At 41.8% G+C, this 17,999-nt stretch overlaps 1 protein-coding gene and 1 pseudogene across 2 annotated transcripts in view; one reads left to right on the top strand and one right to left on the bottom strand.

Annotated features, from left to right (window-relative positions):
• The first annotated feature begins 969 nt into the window (after positions 1 to 969).
• Positions 970 to 17,999, top strand: part of USP12 (ubiquitin specific peptidase 12) — a 109,276-nt gene continuing 92,246 nt past the window's right edge. Inside the window, exon 1 of the mRNA XM_079773477.1 lies at positions 970 to 1,291. Within this exon, the coding sequence (XP_079629603.1) occupies positions 1,244 to 1,291 (48 nt within the window). The 5' untranslated portion in view covers positions 970 to 1,243. The remainder of the gene's footprint in view (positions 1,292 to 17,999) is intronic.
• LOC307102293 (large ribosomal subunit protein uL6-like) lies at positions 15,025 to 16,840 on the bottom strand (annotated as a pseudogene). The gene has a single exon. The product of its transcript is annotated as a large ribosomal subunit protein uL6-like (transcript).

Genomic DNA, 17,999 nt, shown 5'->3' with positions numbered 1-17,999 from the left:
TGTTACACACTTGAACTACTTTCTCAAACAGAAAGAAATAAAGCTGAGTTGCTTGACACGAACAGGGTAAAATGAATTTTATAAAATGTTTCTCACGGGACACTTCTCATTTGAGAGACGTCTGGTCTTGGTAACATCATCATCATTATTGGGCTAAGATGTTCTCCAATTCAACTTTCAGGATTTTATGGCCAATAGGCAGGCATAAGGCAGCTTCGCCCCTCTTTCCCGACCCCTTACCATTACTTACCTTTCTTCTTAATTCAAAGAGTTAAACATAGTTTCTTTTTTGCCTCTTTCATTTTTATGCATTTGGCCTTTTGCTAAGTTAGGGAGCTTTGACTCAGGCGATTCCAAAGAAACAAACCACCTTACATTTTGTTTAGTGCTTGGAACGTTGGATTACCTGGGTTACTCTAAATGTACAGAGGCAGGTTTACTGCCATCCCACTCAGAATTATCCAGATCACTGCCCCATTTTCTGTTTCAGCAGTGAGAAATAGCTGTCCTTTCGCTCTCGGTGGAGGCTGCGGGACAGTCCCTCCCGGGATTTGCACATCCCTTTTTCCCTTACACCGCCCCGCCCCCAGCAACCCGCACCTCCCCAGCGACCCGCACCTCCCCAGCGACCCGCACCTCCCCAGCAGCCCCGATCACTGGAGCGCACGCAGACTGGAGCAGGCTCTAGGACCGCGAGGGACGCCAGCAGGAAGCGGCGCCGGGCCGAGCGCCGGGCAGGGCCGGCTCGGGAGTATCCTCCCCGCCCCCCCCCCCCCCCCCCGGCGCGCTCCGGGAGGGAGGGGCGTGCGCGGGGGAGTGGGCGGGGCTGCGCGCGAGGAGGTCCCGGCGCGCGGCGGGTGGGCGGGGCGCGCCGCTGGGCCGCGCAGCCGCGAAGCGGGCGGGGCTTTAGGGCCTCGGCGGAGCCCGCTCCCCAGCGCGCTGGGCGGGGTGTGTGCCGGGCAGCTTCGCGGGCAGGCGCGGGCCCCGAGGCAGCGGCTGCGCGCCCTGCGCCGGGGAGGAGCCGGGGGCGGGCGGGCGGCCAGCAGGAGGGGACTGGGGCCCGAGGTGGGAAGTGCCGGAGCGCCGGCGGCGACGACGGCAGCGTTGGCAGAGCAGGCTCGGTGCGTGGGTCCGCGGCGGCTCGGGGTCCGCCCGCGGGCTGCGGTGCGAGAGGGCGGCCCGGCTCCCCTTCTCTCCCGCCCGCCGCCGCCGCTGTGATTGGGTGGAAGATGGCGCTGGGCGGATGGAAATCCTAATGACAGTCTCCAAATTCGCCTCCATCTGTACCATGGTAGGTGCGGCGGGGGGCGGCCCGGGACCTCGGGGCAGGCTGGCGGCGGGACCCGTCCCCGCCCTCCGGCCGTCCGCGGGGCCCGGCTGCGGGTGGTGGGCAGCGGGGGCAGTTGGACGGCGCGGGCGGGGAGCGCGGGGATTAGCGGCCCCGTGGACGGGGCGGCGCGAGGGTGACGGGGAGGGGGGGCGCCCGTGCAGGTTGTAGCGGGGGGCGGGCCCCGGCCTTAGGCGCCTGGGGCTCCACTGCCGAAGCCTTCCCGAGGCGCGGGGGCCGAGCGGCGGGCGCACCCGGGCTGGAGCGCGGCCCCGGCGGGGGTCGGAGGTAGGAGGTCTCCGGCGCGCGCGCTCCGGTGCCGTCCGGCCGTGCGGGGCCGGGAGGCGGCCTGGGCGGCGGCGGGGGTCCGCGGGCGGGAGGGCGGGGTCTCACGCCTGCCCGGGAGAGGACGGAAGTCCAGTGCGGATTCCCTCCCGGCGCCCCGGCGAGGCCGCGTCCCCCGAGCCGGTGCTTAGGGAAGGGGGTGTGTGTGAAGATGGAAACTTTAAATAAGCGCTGTGGAAATTTTCTCCATGACTACTCTTTCGGAGAGGGACGAGCTTTCCCTTACCCAGCCCCGTGTCCAGGTGGCAGTCTTGTCTTTGGGAATCCACGTTAATGCTGCAAACAGCTTAAGCTTTCCTGTCGTTTGTTTACTCGAATCTACCAGGCACAGCTGAGTGTGGCTTGAAGTATTTCTGTGCAGGGACTGACTGCAAAATTATGGTCTGTGTCCTATTGGGGTTTCTAAATAGACTTTAAGGGCAAAGTGCTAATGCCTGTGGAAAAGTCCCAAGTGAAGCAGAACGTGGGTGCATGTAAATCTTGGTGATTTTGTGCTTAGCCGGGGAGGACCACAATTTCCCACCCGATGGGGGCAAATTCGTTTCAAGCTCTTTGTGAGCTTACATCTGAGAATTATAATTATGGGCCATCACAGAAAAAAAAAGTTATTCTTTCCATCGTGAGCCTGGTAATTATGTTTTAAAAGAATTTTGAAATCTTAGGTTTTGTCTTACTAGCCTTTTTATTTTTATGCACCCGACTGCGTCTAGGAGATCCCCAAGCAATCTTGGATTTAAGGGTGGTATATTTTCCATACCTTTTTTAAAGGAGTGGTGAATCAGATCCGCAAGATGCTTTAGAAGCAGATTCTATACTGCATGCTGATGAACAGTATTAAAAAATGGCTGAAATCAGGTGGGATTAAAACCTACAGCAGTGATTTTCAACCTTTTCATCTCATTGCACACATAAACTAATTACTAAAATTCTGTGGCACATCAAAAATTTATTTTTTGTTGATCTGACAAAAAAGTAGATATTACTTTTGGTTCATTTACACTGATGGCTATTGTGGTGGCTGTTATCTTTTTTTTATTTGACAGTCTAAGGGAAAAGAGGTCAATGCCATGACTAATAATTAGATATTGTGTGTTTTTATAATTCTTGTGGCACACCGGTTGAAAATCATTGATCTACAGGATATCAGGAATCATATTGAAGAATGAATCATTGGTGAATTCATTTCCTCAGATAGATGTTTGTTTGTTTTTCTCACAATTTGTATTTTAGGAGGTATTGATATTAAAGGAACTATATTAACATGATTTTTGAGGGTCATTTAGATTATTTTTAGATATTCCGGATATTCTATTTCAGAAGGAATATGATAATTAAGTCTTTGAGAGTGATAATCTTGCCAGATTGCTGAGCTACACAGATTGTTGGGTCATAGTTCATTGTCAAAGTCTCGTTCTTTGGGTGTGATGTGTTACTCTTTACTAACCATTCATTTACTCAGGTATATTAGGTATACATTTGGCACCCACTAAGGCCGTGGTCGGCAAACTGCGGCTCGCGAGCCACATGCGGCTCTTTGGCCTCTTGAGTGTGGCTCTTCCACAAAATACCACGGCCTGGGCGAGTCTATTTTGAAGAACTGGCGTTAGAAGAAGTTTAAGTTTAAAAAATTTTGCTCTCAAAAGAAATGTCAATCGTGCTGTTGATATTTGGCTCTGTTGACTAATGAGTTTGCCGACCACTGCACTAAGGGCTAGATACTGCTGAATGTTAGGTAAAGAGCAGTGATCAAGACAGCCTCTGCTTTCATGGTGTTTACAATGTAGTTGAGGGAGACACACAATATTCAAATGAACATATTAGTAAATGCAAAATATACTGTAATCAGATTAGGAAAATGAGGCACAGAGAGATTTGCCAAGTCAAACATGAGTAAGTGGGATTCTGATCTCAGGAACATAGACTCCGAAGCTCTTCCTAGGGCTTCTGCTCTGGGGCATTAATTGCATGTGATGTGTGCGTATTGTTGGCAAATACAAAAACACCAGTGCCTGGCCAAATGAGATTGTTTCAAAAGTAATGTTAAAATTGTGTCTATATTTATATTTTGATGTGCTTCCAAAGTAATGCTAAATATCTCAAAGTAATTTGCAATTTTATCCTTTAAAGAAAACTGTAACTTACCTTCTGAGAATTACAAAATTAACAATCAAGGAAAATGAAGATATTTACCTCTGTGCTTTTATAAATGCCATTTTTCTAGGTTTTGAACACTCCGCCTCCCCCCTTGTCTAGTGAATTCAGACCTGTCTGTCAAGCAGATAGCCTTACTTGAGTAATCATACCCCTGTCCATCCCCATCCTTCATCCCCCCTTCATATAACTTAACTGCATTTTTGTTATCTCAATAGCACTTATCATATGTAATGTGTTGTACATTTTCCTCTTATCTGCTTTTTAGATTGTGAAGGTTTAAGGGGAGGGACTGTCATTTATTTCTGCCCTTTGATGGAGCACTTCTGCATATAATAAAACAGTTTTCCAGAGTCCTTTATACCTGAGCGAAGTGAGTTTGGTTAAACGTGGATGAGATTGGAGGTGTGTGTGGAGTGGTGGAGAGAAGAGGGGCTGGACCTAAAGAGAATGATAGTTCTCAGAGAATCAGCAGCTGTGGAAACATTTATGATGAATTAAAATTTTATTCTATAAATAATAAAGTTCACATAATTTTTTCATTTGTCAACATAAGGTTGTAAATTGGCAGTACCTTAATTGGGTTAAATAACTGTGTTAAAAGCAAATCTTTCAGTTATGTCTTTTTTAGATCACTATTGTTCTGCTTACATGTGAAAATTAGTTTGCTTTACTTAAGTTAGCCTGAGTCAAATGAGTGGCTATGTTTAGATTGCCCTGAATAAATTTGCAAAGATATCTCTAGAAATGCCTCTTGTTATTTGTCCGTGAAAAATACATTTTCAGTATCACATGGTGTTTATTTGGCCTCTGAAGTAATTTGAGACTTTCAGGGCCTGGCACAGAGTAGCTACCCAATTTTTAATATTGTACTTAATAATGATGAAATAATGGGAAAAGTGGCCAAAACCATAGAGAGGCCTATGTTTTGAAATTGAGGTGGAAGTTTTTTTTTTTGTTTTTTTTTTCTTAAATATATATTTTAGTGATTTTTTACAGAGAGGAAGGGAGAGGGATAGAGAGCTAGAAACATCGATGAGAGAGAAACATCAATCAGCTGCCTCCTGCACACCTCCTACTGGGGATGTGCCCGCAACCAAGGTACATGCCCTTGACCAGAATCGAACCTGGGACCCTTGAGTCCGCAGGCCGACGCTCTATCCACTGAGCCAAACTGGTCAGGGCTGAGGTGGAAGTTTTAGAACTGTTTTTGGTGGCCTAGGACTAGAGAGTATAGTATGGATCCTGGCTGTTAATGGAGGCAGGGCTCCTTAAATGTTCACTAGCTCCCACTGTGATAATTATCATCCCTTCCTATGCGGTGGTTGTAGGAGTCATGGTTAGGAAGGGATTGTTGGGAGGGACTGGATAAAGGAGAAGCTGCTGCAGGGGAAGATAGGTAGATCATGAGGTGGCACTGGCCTGGCTGCTTGCCCGCCTGCATCCACGGGTGAGATAGGTCTGTTAGAATGTGATGTCAGTGAGGCCAAGGCCACAAGTAAGCTGATTATTATATAGGATTATTCAAGTGGATCTAACAGGTTTACCTTGAGCAAGCCTGTATATAGTACAACACCCTGCCCATGTTAACTTTGAACTATTCTTGGAAGAAAAGTCCCAGGTGAAGCTGGCTATTTGTCTTTTCTTCAGTCTCACTGGCATCATTCAGTAAGAGTAAAATGTGTTGTGTGGTCAGAGCACTCCAGAAAGAAAAGAAGGGAAGAAAAACCTCCAGGCTCTTGCTTTGTTGAGGGGGTGGTTTGATAGTCTCCTTTTCATGAAGTCAGAATATTATCCTATACTAGAGGCCCAGTGCACGAAATTCGTGCACAGGGTGGGGGGTGTCCCTCAGCCCAGCCTGCACCCTCTCCAATCTGGGACCCCTCAAAGGATGTCTGACTGCCCGTTGAGGCCCAATCCCATGGGGACCGGGCCTCAACGGGCAGTCGGACATCCTTCTCATAATCCAAGACTGCTGGCTCCCAACTGCTCACATGCCTCTGCCTGATTGCCCCTAACCGCTTCTGCCTGCCAGCCTGATCACCCCCTAACCACTCCCCTGCCAGCCTGATCGACACCTAACTGCTCCCCTGCCGGCCCGATTGCCCCTAACTGCCCTCCCCTGCAGGCCATCTTGTGGCGGCCATCTTGTGTCCACATGGGGGCAGCCATCTTGTGTGTTGAAATGATGGTTAATTTGCATATTATCTCTTTATTATATAGGGTAATAACCCTATATAATAAAAAGGTAATATGCAAATAGACCGAACGGCGGAACAACTGAACAACTGGTCACTATGACGTGCACTGACCACCAGGGGAGGTGTGCGGAACATGATGGGCATTGGCTGCAGTGGGATGGTGGAGCAGGTGAGCAGGGGCGCCAGACCAAGGTGGGGCGCCAGTCGCTGTCATCGGGGCGAGCCTCTGGTGGTTACTGAAAATGCTTTGCTCCCGTGTGCTGTGGTCCCGCCTGGCGCTCACACCCGCTGCTGGCGCTGGAGCCGCCTCTCGCACCCACTGCTAGCACCAGCCCCTCTCACACCTACAGCCGGTGCCGGAGCCACTGCTCGCAATTGCTGCCGTGAAAGGCGCCAGTCTTGATTGCTTGGCGCCAGCAGCGGGTGCGAGTGGTGGCTGCCGGCCCTGATGGCCCCTGAGGGCTTCTCCACCTCCCCCTGCTCCTGAGGGGTGATTGGGGCAGCAGCCGCCTCTCGAAGTTTAGTTTTATGTATTTTTTAAAGATTTTATTTAAAAATTTTAAAAAATTAATTTTAATGTTGACATTATTGCAGACTCTCCCCAACCTCTGCTTTCCCCACCTCCACCTATCCCCAATTCCCCCTCTCTTGGCTCTCACCACATTATTGTTCCTGTCCATGTGATATGAATATATGTTTTGTAGCTAATCCCTTCAATTTCTTTATCCAATTAAATACCATATTCAGTTATGTGCAATGTGCATATATGCTCTGGTCTTCTTTTATGTCATATGGCTTTGCATACCTGCTTGCTGGTAGTTTTCTCTTTCCACCTCTGGCTAATCTATCTATCTATATAAAAGCCTAAACGACCGAATGACCGAACGACTGGTTGCTATGATGCAGACTGACCACCAGGGGGCAGACGCTCAATGCAGGAGCTGCCCCCCGGTGGTCAATGCACACCCACAGCCAACCTCCCATGGCCCCTCCCCCTGGCTGGACAACCTCCCGCGGCCCTGATCGCCAGCCAGGCCAAAGGACCCCACCTGTGCATGAATTCATGCACCAGGCCTCTAGTCTTTTTATAATAGATCTTAAAGTAGGTTAATTATCTGATTTATCATGAACCATGTGGCCAGTTTCACCCAGACTTTATCACAACATGTGTTGTTGTCTTATTTAATTTTAGGCTTTTGACCAAGCCCCAGAGATTGAGTCCACTTCCTTTTTAATCTCGAGTTCTTTTTTCCTTTAAAGTCATATCTATTCTTGCTCTCCTTAGAAACTTACTGTTTCAGGAGATTATTGAAGCATTTGTTTACTTAAGAATTAATCCCTCTCCAGAAACCGTTATTTTTCACATTTAAATAATTTAATTTTTTTCTGATTTCCTTTTTAGTAGTTCAATTTCAGAAACTTTATATAGTATTTTATGTATCCTACAGTATGGTATATTAAAAAGAGCAGTTGAACCAGAAGGTAAATTCTACTCCAGATTTTGACATTTAAATCTATATGGGAAAGTCTTTTAAAACTTTGAGTTGATTTTTCTCATTTTGAAAACAAAGGGATTGGACTAGACACTCTTTAATAAATATTTCTTATATGTTTGTTTCCTTCTAGTTTTAAAACTCAGTACTCTATGATCTTTTGAGAGTTTAGAAATGATTATTGATATCTTCATCATCATTTTGGGAGCTCTAATCATGTTTTAAATAATGTGCGGAGCATGGAATTAGACATAGTTAAATATGTATTATGACTAGTTTTCCAGTTTTCTTTTTAATGTTATTGAATTTGTGGAAAGTTACAATCCAAAGTAAATATATTTCTCGTCCTTTAAAAGCATTTAGTGGAGGTTAGTGATATCGCCATTTTATTCATTATCAGGCTAATTCACATAGCTATTACTCATTTTCGACATTTTTTTCTTTTCCAGTGGCATTAGAAATATTTTAAAAAAGAAAAAAGAAAGAAAAACAAAAATGAAATAAGATTAGAATGGGTTCCTTTTTTTTCCAATCCACATTTTCCTAGCTTTGAGTGAGATCTTGAACAAGTTACTTCTCTGTGCCACAGTTTCTTGTCTTTAAATTGGGGTAAAATAATACCTTAGTTCAAAAGGTTGTAGAATGGTCTTGGGCCATGGTAATCACTGTGTGGTGGTTATTATTGTTATTATTATTACTATGATTATTCTAAATGGATTTGCTCCCCTCATGTGGTTAGAGGACTCATTGGCAGTACTAATTAATGTTAACTCAATAAATGCTAGTAACCAAAACTGAAATTTGTTTTATGAAATGCAGTTATTTCAGCACATTTTCATCATAAGAAACATTAGTTTATTAGTAGTACATGCCTCTGAGAAAACACAAATTTACTTTGAAGTTAAGTGGGTTAGATTATGATATAAAATAAGAATATAGATTGTCTTACCTCTGTGTTGAATAGTTTGTAGGAAGAGATTTTATTCCATCAGGGAGTAAAACTGATCTAATTTGTGACATTCTTTTTATTTTATTTTATTTTATATATTTTATTGATTTTTTACAGAGAGAAAGAGAGAGGGATAGAGAGTTAGAAACATCGATGAGAGAGAAACATCAATCAGCTGCCTCCTGCACACCCCTACTGGGGATGTGCCCGCAACCAAAGTACATGCCCTTGACCGGAATCGAACCTGGGACCCTTGAGTCCGCAGGCCGACGCTCTATCCACTGAGCCAAACCGGTTTCGGCTAATTTGTGACATTCTTAAACATGTTTTACAAGTTTAGATAAGTTGGGAATACTACTTTTAAAGTAAAACCTTACCATATTATACTAAAAAACTCACAACTTTTTGTTGTTAGAATGAGGTATATGTGTGTTAAAAGTCGGCTTCAGGCCTTATTTCCTTTCAGAATTTCCTATGTTTACTGGGGCCATATTATTGCACTTAATTCCCTTTTGCCTCTGTCCTTTACTTTTGTTGGCCTACAGTGCAGGTACCCAACTTACTTTTAGACATCTTGTCTAAAATCTGTTCTCCCTATCTTGTGAGCTGGAAGGGCATTATTTAAATTTCTGTAAAGTACTTTAAGGTGTTGGAAGAAAAGGGTAAATGCTAGATATTATGAAGAGTTATGGGCTGCTGAATTAAAAACTCAGACATAGGATTGTTGAAAATACCTGTTTATAAGATTTGATCATTTAAAATCTTATGCACAAAATTTGTATTATAAGGAGATGAAAGAGACAGTTTATATACATAATTTATTTTGGAAGAAAAACTATTAAGTCTTAGACTGTTTTCATAGAAGTACCCAATGAAGAATTGTATGTTAGTGTAAGGTACAGAATCCTTCCTATATAATAAAAGCCTAATATGCTGAGTGTCCGGTTGACTAGTTGGCTTTTCAACCAATCAAAGCATAATATGCTAATGATATGCTAAGGCTGCTCAACCGCTTGCTATGATGCACACTGACCACCAGGGGGCAGACACTCCAACTGGTAGGTTAGCTTGCTGCTGGGGTCCGGCTGATGGGGACTGAGTGAGATGGGCCAGACACGCCCTGGAGCCATCTCACGGCCCCTCCCCAGTTGGCCAACCTCCCTGGCCCCAATTGTGCACCAGTGGGGTCCCTCGCCCTTTCTGGAACCCCTCGGGGATGTGGGAGAGCCGGTTTTGGCCTGATCCTGCAGGCCAGGCCCAGGGACCCCACTGGTGCATGAATTTGTGCACCAGGCCTCTAGTATTTAATAGAGAACATGATTGAGTGAGGTTCTGTAGTTTCTCATAATCCTGTATGTTCACTGGTTGTGTTTTTCTGTTGCTTCTTTGTAAGAAAGACCATTAGCTTTTTCTAAAAATTGTGTTGTGACTACAGAGTGATATATAAACTTGCTTAGCATCTCTGTTTGTAGTAACCCACATGTCTAAAGTTGCAAACTGATAAAATTTTATTCCCAGCTTAAAATAAGTGATATTTATTTCAGTGATAACTGACAGAAATTCTTACTGAAATGCTTTATATGTCCAGGACCCATCTATATACATTTCCTATTTGTGAATAGTGTTTAAGTAATAGGATTTTTTAGTGGTGTCTGAGTTTTGTTTCCTTTAGTTTTATTTTTGAGCCCTACTGAGCCTTCTGTCTGATAGTGAATAACTGTTTTTCATGGGATGAGGGACAGGATTGTTTTTTAATGCTAATAGTGACTTTTTTTTTTTTTAAAGAATACCTTTTCTTCAGTAAGTACTTACTGGAAGAAAATGGAGCCCTACATTATATTAGGGTATATGTGCGTTCTGAGAATACATGGATGGCTATGATAAGCTCTGGTTTTATGGAGCTGCCTATTTTGCATGTCCTGCATGGAGTATAGTTGTGCTGAGAATGTAATCTAATCCTCTCGGCCTCTGAGCAGCCAGGAGCTATCTAGGTTGACCAGAGACTCTTGACCAGTCACATCCAGGTGAGAAGTGTCTTATCTGTATAGTCTTGTGGGCTCTACAGACATTTTCTATGTGTTCCATGATGAGAAAAAGGTTGGAAGGAGGATAGACATATAATACAAATGAATAAAATGAAGTGGTTTTCTTCCTGTTAGTGTAATAAGTGTATGTGGAAGAGAAAGTGGTTATTTTCTTCTGGGAGAGTTAAGATTTCCAGGGAAAAAATCTTCATAGACTTTAACTTAGTGAAATGAAGTCGTCTATTGTATGGACAGGAGGAGATGGAATTTCAGATGTGAGCAAAGGTATAGAGTCATGGAATAATGTGTTATTTTTAGATTCTAGCTGGATTGGCATGGAAGGGGTTTTGGGAGAAATAGGCTGGAGAGGAGGAATGGGCCAAATCAAGAAGTTCCAAGAAAGTTTACTAACTATTGACTCTCATTAAAATATCAATAAAACGTGTATTTAGCTGTAGGAAAGGTAAGTTCAGAGGAAAGTTGTGGGCATAAAGAAATAATGGAATTGCTAAAAATATGTTGGTAACTTTCATTACATTGATTGTTAAAAAGTTACTTGTATCAAAAAAAATAAATAAAAAAGCTGAAATGATGACCATAACAAGATGGGTAAAGTAGGAGGACTATTCAGTGGGTAGTTTAAACCTGTTAAAGGTCTTGTCTCCCAAAAGCCCTAATATTAGAAAGTTTAAAGTTATATATGTTTGTTAAAAATAAAGGATAAATACACACTACACCAGGCATGTCAAACTCAAAGGCTAACACAGTCCGAATAAACAAGGTTTAAGTTTATGTGGGCCACAAAAAAACAAAGGCTTCAATTTTTATTGAAACGTAGGTTTATTTTGATAGAGCTATGCTGAATACAAAGGGCTGAAATAAATGAGTAATTGTTAACATAAAATAATAGAACATTTTAATAAAAATTAATATTTTTTGAGCATTAACTTTCCAGACACTGAATAACTGCACAAATTAATAACTGTAACACAAATAAACCTATTTTTCTTGTTCTCTGAAAGCAAGGTATTTCCTGTTGTGCACACCAAACAAGTCAGTCCAAGACTAATGACTGTGGCAATCAGCTGCTAAAATATTTGCTGTTAGTATTAGTGAAGAGAAATGGTGCGTCTCTGTGTAAGGTGTGTAAGGCACGTAAGAGAAATTAATGCAACACAATTATAGTAATCAGTCATTAGCGAATGTTGTAGTTTGTTATTAATAATTATGTATAACAGGACATTTTAAAAATTAAGTTACAAAATTTTTATTAAAACGTTTCTTACATACCGTTATATTGGCTGGGCTGCAAAAATGTTCATTGTGGGCCACGAGTTTGACATGCTTGCACTACACGATAAATGGATGTTCTTTGCTTCCAAACCAGCAGAAACTTAAACTTATCATTCAAACTTTGAGGGCAGGAAAATAGGAAAAACAAGTGAAAAAGGAACGGTTAAAAATAGAAAACCAAAATAAATTGGAAGGAATAAGCTCTATTTCATTAATTATAGTAAGTCAAAATGGATCAAATTTATCTGTTCTATATTAATGGAACTATCAGATAAGAATAAAAAGCAAAATATTCCTTAACAAGAAACCTGCCTAAAACAAAAGGGCAATTTATACAACAACACAATACAGTCATCTCACTTAAGAAAATGAAAAATACTGTACATATATAGATTGCTTTTTGAGATATTTCAAAAGCACTTAGTCCCCCCCTTTTTTTTTTTTTTTTTTTTTGTTAGTCTCATAATCTTTTTCTCATGTCTGTCATCTTCATGATCCATTTAGAGCTAGGAGAGCTCAGGTAATATTAGCTCCACTTTCACAGATTGGAAAAAAAGTTCCATTAACTATAGATTCCTAACACATTAGATTAAAAAGAAGTAATCCTAAATTTAGCTTCATTAATGACCAGAGCATCTTAAGACCAGGATCACAAAAATATTTATTTTCAAACCTTTAAATGACTACACAAGTCACAAAGGTAACTTGTGAGTCCTGTTATAACTTCCACAGTTCATAGTATCTTAATGTACATTCTATTCTTTCCTAATGAATACCAGGAGTTCTACCAATAATCCTATCTAATAAAAGGGTAATATGCAAATTAACCATGACTCCATCACAAAGATGGCAGCACCGATAGCCACAAGATGGCGGCGCCGGAATCCCCCAGTTTTGGGGGGGGGGGGTGGCCACTGAGAGCGGGCAGCGTGAGCGGCCTGGCAGAATGCTTGCTTTGTTGCTCTGGCGACGGGGCAAGCGTTCCGCCCCGGCTGCGGACGGCCTTTGGGCTGCGCGCGCAGAGCGGCCAGGCCCCGCAGAGAGCAGAGAACCTCGGGGAGGGGGCCTAAGCTGTCACGGCTCCCGGATTGGAGAGGGCTCCCAGATTGGAGAGGGTGCAGGTCAGGCTGAGGGACCCATCCCCCGTGCATGAATTTCGTGCACCGGGCCTCTAGTCTATATATATATATTTATATATATATATATAGAAGGCTAATATGCAAAGTGTCTCCTGGGGAGTTCGATAGCTTGCTATGATGTGTGCTGACCACCAGGGGGTAGCGAAGGAAGGCCCTGGCAGCTGGCAGCCGGAAGGCCCCGATCAGCCCTGGTCGCCGGCCAGGCCTAGGGACCCTGTCTGTGCACAAATTTCGTGCACTGGGTCTCTAGTAATCATATAAGAATGGTTTTAATTTATATGTGCAGTACAAAAGACTTTCACATGTATCCTCTCATTTCATCTAATGTGGAAATTATTATTCCACTTCATAGTAGAAATCAGGTACCTGGTCTAGCCAAGTACAAATAATTAGTAAATGAAGTGGGACTCAAAGCCACACAAACACACAGAAAGCTTAGAAGTTAGGAACAAAATAAAATCTCCAATTTTTTGTGTGTGTAAAACGGAAGAAAAAACAAAAAAAGCTGCAACACATTGGCTTGTAGATGTTTTCAGGAATTTGGGAGTAAAGAAATGCAGACCTCATCTCTAGTAGATGTGCAGTTGCCTTTGCTCAGGTCACTGCTCCTTCCCAGCATTTTGTGGTTTTTGAGTGGTTTTTGCTTCCTTTTGTACTTAAAGCCTTTTTTCTGTTTGTTGCACTTTTCTACCCCAGACATTAGTTGCTTTAATTACTAACCATCTTTTTTCACTCCTGGAACTGAGTTGTAGTTATTATGCCGTTTTAGTGCTAAGAGCCTGGTTTTATTGTGATGTTTTTTGCTATTCTGTGTAATGATGACTTGGGTCATCTTAGCAGACTTTGTACAGTTGAATGTGACTTCTGTAATTTCAGCTTTCTCAAGGAACTTATATAGAGATCTGACATTTATTGAGTGCCTGCTTTATGCATTTGCGAGATACTTCACAAATTGATATCTCAAAAATTAAGTTGTAGAAGGGTTTGGACTTAGGTAAATTTATAGATGATAAATGTAGAGTGGATTATTAAAGAGAGTTCAGATATTTGAGGACATTTTTGGTTGACATCAAAGTTAATAAGACGCTCTGTAAATGTTGCTTGGTACTGAAACAAAGAGAATGCTGAATGAATAAGTGTGGCTCAGTGGAGAAATGAAATTCAATGATGAAACATTTGTAAAATCTCCAGAATTATATGTCTGGCAGACATGATATGGTTGGTAAATGTTATATTCTTTTCCTTCTGTCATTTTTCAAACAATCTATGTTTCCTACTGCCTCTGAAATACAATGACATGGTTGCTATTAGAAGTGGAGTGGTAGATATGCTTTCATAGTTCAGCAATTAATGCATTGCTTTGAATTATCAAATTGAGGAGTTGAAATAGCAGCGTTATTTACAATAGCTAAGATTGGAAACAGCCCAAGTGCCCATCAGAAGTTTGGATGGATAAAAAATCTGTGGTACATTTACACAATGGAATACTATGCAGCTGTAAAAAAGGCTTTCTTAACCTTTGAGACAGCATGGAGGGACCTGGAGAGTATTATGTTAAGTGAAATAAGCCAGTCAGAGAAAGACAAGTATCACATGATCTCACTTATACGTGGAATCTAATGAACAAAATAATCTTACAAACAAAATAAATCCAGAGACATGGAAGCATGCAACAGACTGAGGATTCCCAGAGGGAAGGCGGGGGTGGGGCGCAGGGAAGAGATCAACCAAAGAACTTATATGCATATATGCATCACCCCTGGACACAGACAATAGTAGGGTGAAGGCCTGGGGAAGGGACAGGAGTGGGGAGGGAGAGGATCAATGGGGGGAAAAGGGGGCATCTTTAATACATTCAACAATAAAGATAAATTTAAAAAAATAAATAAAATACTATTTTCCTATAAAAAATGAATTAAATCACTCAGGTTTAACTGCATGTATTGTTAAAAAATAATATGACATCTGATTACCTTTTGGAAACAGTTTCTTTGAATTCTACATTTTAAAAAAGTTATAAAGATGAACCACTTATATTTTTAAAAGTACAAAATTATGGGAAGTAAGAAAAATCCTCCTACTACAAAGACTTAAAGCAGGTGTCCTCAAACTACGGCCCGCGGGCCACATGCGGGTGTTTTTGCTGTTTTTTTTTTTTTTTTTTTTTTTACTTCAAAATAAGATATGTGCAGTGTGCATAGGAATTTGTTCATAGTTTTTTTTAAACTATAGTCCGGCCCTCCAACGGCCTGAGGGACAGTGAACTGGCCCCCTGTTTAAAAAGTTTGAGGACCCCTGACTTAAAGAATGAATTGCTTGTTAAGAGTTTGTATGTATGTGTTTGTGTGGTTAGACATTTCCTGTGTACAATGCAAACTTGATATTATGGGTTTGCTATCCCCCCTACCCCCAAATAAAATCTGCAGATTTATTGGCAACTTACTCTTTCACTTAATGTGTCATGGACATTTTCCTTTGTCCTTATGCTGCTTCATTCTAGGTCAGACTGGGCTCATTTTAATTCTCCATTATCCTTAGTATCTATCATATTAGGAAGGCTTGGTTATGTAATACTGTTTGTACATTTTCATTTTCTTAAACATCAATTGTATTAATTTCCCAGGGCTGCCAAACAAAGTAGCAAAAACTGTGTAGTTGAAAATGACAGAAGTTTATTGTCTCACAGTCTGGAGTCCAGAAGTCCAAAATGAAGGAGTTGGCAGAGTTGGTTCCTTTGGAGGGCCTCTAAGGAGAGTCTATTCTCTGCCTTTCTCCTGGCTTCTGGAGGTTTGCTAGCAATCTTCGGCGTTTAGATGTATCACTCTATCTTCTGTCTCTGTGTGTGTCTCTTTCGATTTACATTGTTTTCTGTCTGTGCATGTTTGTCTCTTATGTCCAAATTTCCTCCTTTTTTAAGGACCCCTCTCCTTCCCCCAATCAATACATGGCTTTTATTGCATCTTTTAAATATTGCAAATGAATCTAAGGAATCATTCAACATCTCATTGTTTCTATAGCTGGACAACATATCTTATTCACGAGCCTACTGAACAGTTCCTTTTTCAGAAACATAGGAACTATCCCCAAATTTACTGATATCCTTGTTTCAGCTGTTGTGGCTTGCTGAATCAAAGCAGCTGACTTTGATATAAGTTCAATGTCATTTCCTTTAAAAATCCACTCAACTTTCTGGGGCTTGATATAATGAACAAGCAACACCTGAGCCCTGTGGATGTATTTTTCGCCCAGTTTCTGATTTCAACAAGCAAACAATGGCTTTGATGGGGAAGTGAGCATACACGGATCTCATCTTATAATGAAAGCTCCATGTAACACCCTTGATTATGTTCTGAACATGACTGCATATAGTGCAAATGGTGGCCAGTTCTTTTCTATTTACCCACCATTTGTTAACCAGAGCCTCTTTCTTTCCAAGGAGACTGAGTTCTACTTTGATGTGGTTGAAGTCCCCCCCTCCCCCCCACAGGGTCTCTGTAGGGCCCTTCCCAATAACTGTATGTCCCTTCAGAGTGATATTGATATTGCCTGGAATGTCCACAGTCTGATTGCTGAGAATGGTCTTCATTCTTGCAATAGATGTGGCAAAGAGAGCTGAAGACCCTTTATATAGGGCCCAGCATGACCTTTCAACTTGATTACTTTTGTAAAGACTTTCCAAATAATTGAGGTTCTGGGGGTTAGGACTTCAAATATCTTTACAAGTCATCCCATCACACAATGGAGCAGTCAGGTCCGTTTCTACAATCAGTATCAATTAATGTTCAGTAAATAGGGATCTGTACCAGACACTAGAGATGCAAAGGTTTTTCAGTTTTTGTCCTTAAAGGCAGTCAGTTTGGAAAGACCAGGCTTGTACATAACAAGGTGAACGGTGAGTGATGCAGACTTGATAGCTAAGTGTTAATGATGCTTAAATGGAAGACAGGATGACACTTGGAGTGAAGTCTGGGCTCATTGGAGAAGAGGGCTTTTGGGAGTGGTGGGATTTGAAAAGTAATTTATGGAAGATGAAGAAGGGAAAGGGTTTTGGAGAGGAGGTGAGAATGTGAATGAAACAACTAGCAAATATATGAGTTATTAAAATTGCTTATGTAGTTTAATGTTTCAGTAATTTTTGTCCTCAAACTTGTTAAATTGATTGGATTTGGATTTGTTTAGGAAAAAAATCTATGAAGGTTGTCTGGTAGTTTAAAAGAAGGCATGTATATGTTGTTCATAATCATGTTATGATGTAGCTTGTAGAACTCATTTTTGCTAAAATGAGTTAATCAAAAGAAGTACTTCAGATCCAGTGGGTGAAGGAAAGTGGGAGCAGTCGTAAAAAGTACACTCACTTCTTTACTCCCCATAGTAGTGACAGGAAAGAAAAAAGTCTGTAACATTTTAGGTCCATTTCAACTATGGCATGCCTAATGATTTTTTAGCTTATACATAAAACATCTAATAAAAAAGGGTCAGAGGAAGAGGTTTCATAGAAAATTTATTGAAAAAAGTCAACAAAACAGTCACTGTGGGTCAGTAGTAAAAAATAACTTATGCAGTATATATTTTTGTGACAATACCTGCTATAAAGAAACATCAATATCATTTGCACTTCAGGCCATTTTATTATTTTTTTTCTGAATAGCAACTGTAAAATATATGAAATGGGCCAATAGGCAATAGTATTCTGTTTCACAGATTAGGAAACGGTCAAATGGACAAATAGATGATTTCAGACCTTGGTTATGTAGTCAGTGATTTGAAATTAACATTCTGCCAGAGATCTCTCATATGCCACTTACCACTTGTGCCACTGGACTATATACTTCTACTAGTGAAAGTGTTGAGTGTTCCCATCCCCTCATACAGTCACCCTCAGTTTCTTAATACCCTCAGTCTGTTGAAAATGTCCAGTTGTCTCAAATGGTTTTATATGGTTGGGTTCATACATTGCTTTTGGTTGTTACATTTCTTAAGTATGAGTCTCCCACCCCTTTTTTAAAATTACAGTTTATCTTGTTGAAGTCAGGTTGCTCTTCAGCTTTTCCCATTTTCTGCATTTTGCTGATTGCAT

Source organism: Cnephaeus nilssonii (genome assembly GCF_951640355.1).
Source record: "Cnephaeus nilssonii genome assembly, chromosome: 6".
In the NCBI taxonomy this organism is placed as follows: domain Eukaryota; kingdom Metazoa; phylum Chordata; class Mammalia; order Chiroptera; family Vespertilionidae; genus Cnephaeus; species Cnephaeus nilssonii.
The sequence above is the reverse complement of the archived record's forward strand: the minus strand, read 5'-3'. Positions and strand labels throughout refer to the sequence as shown.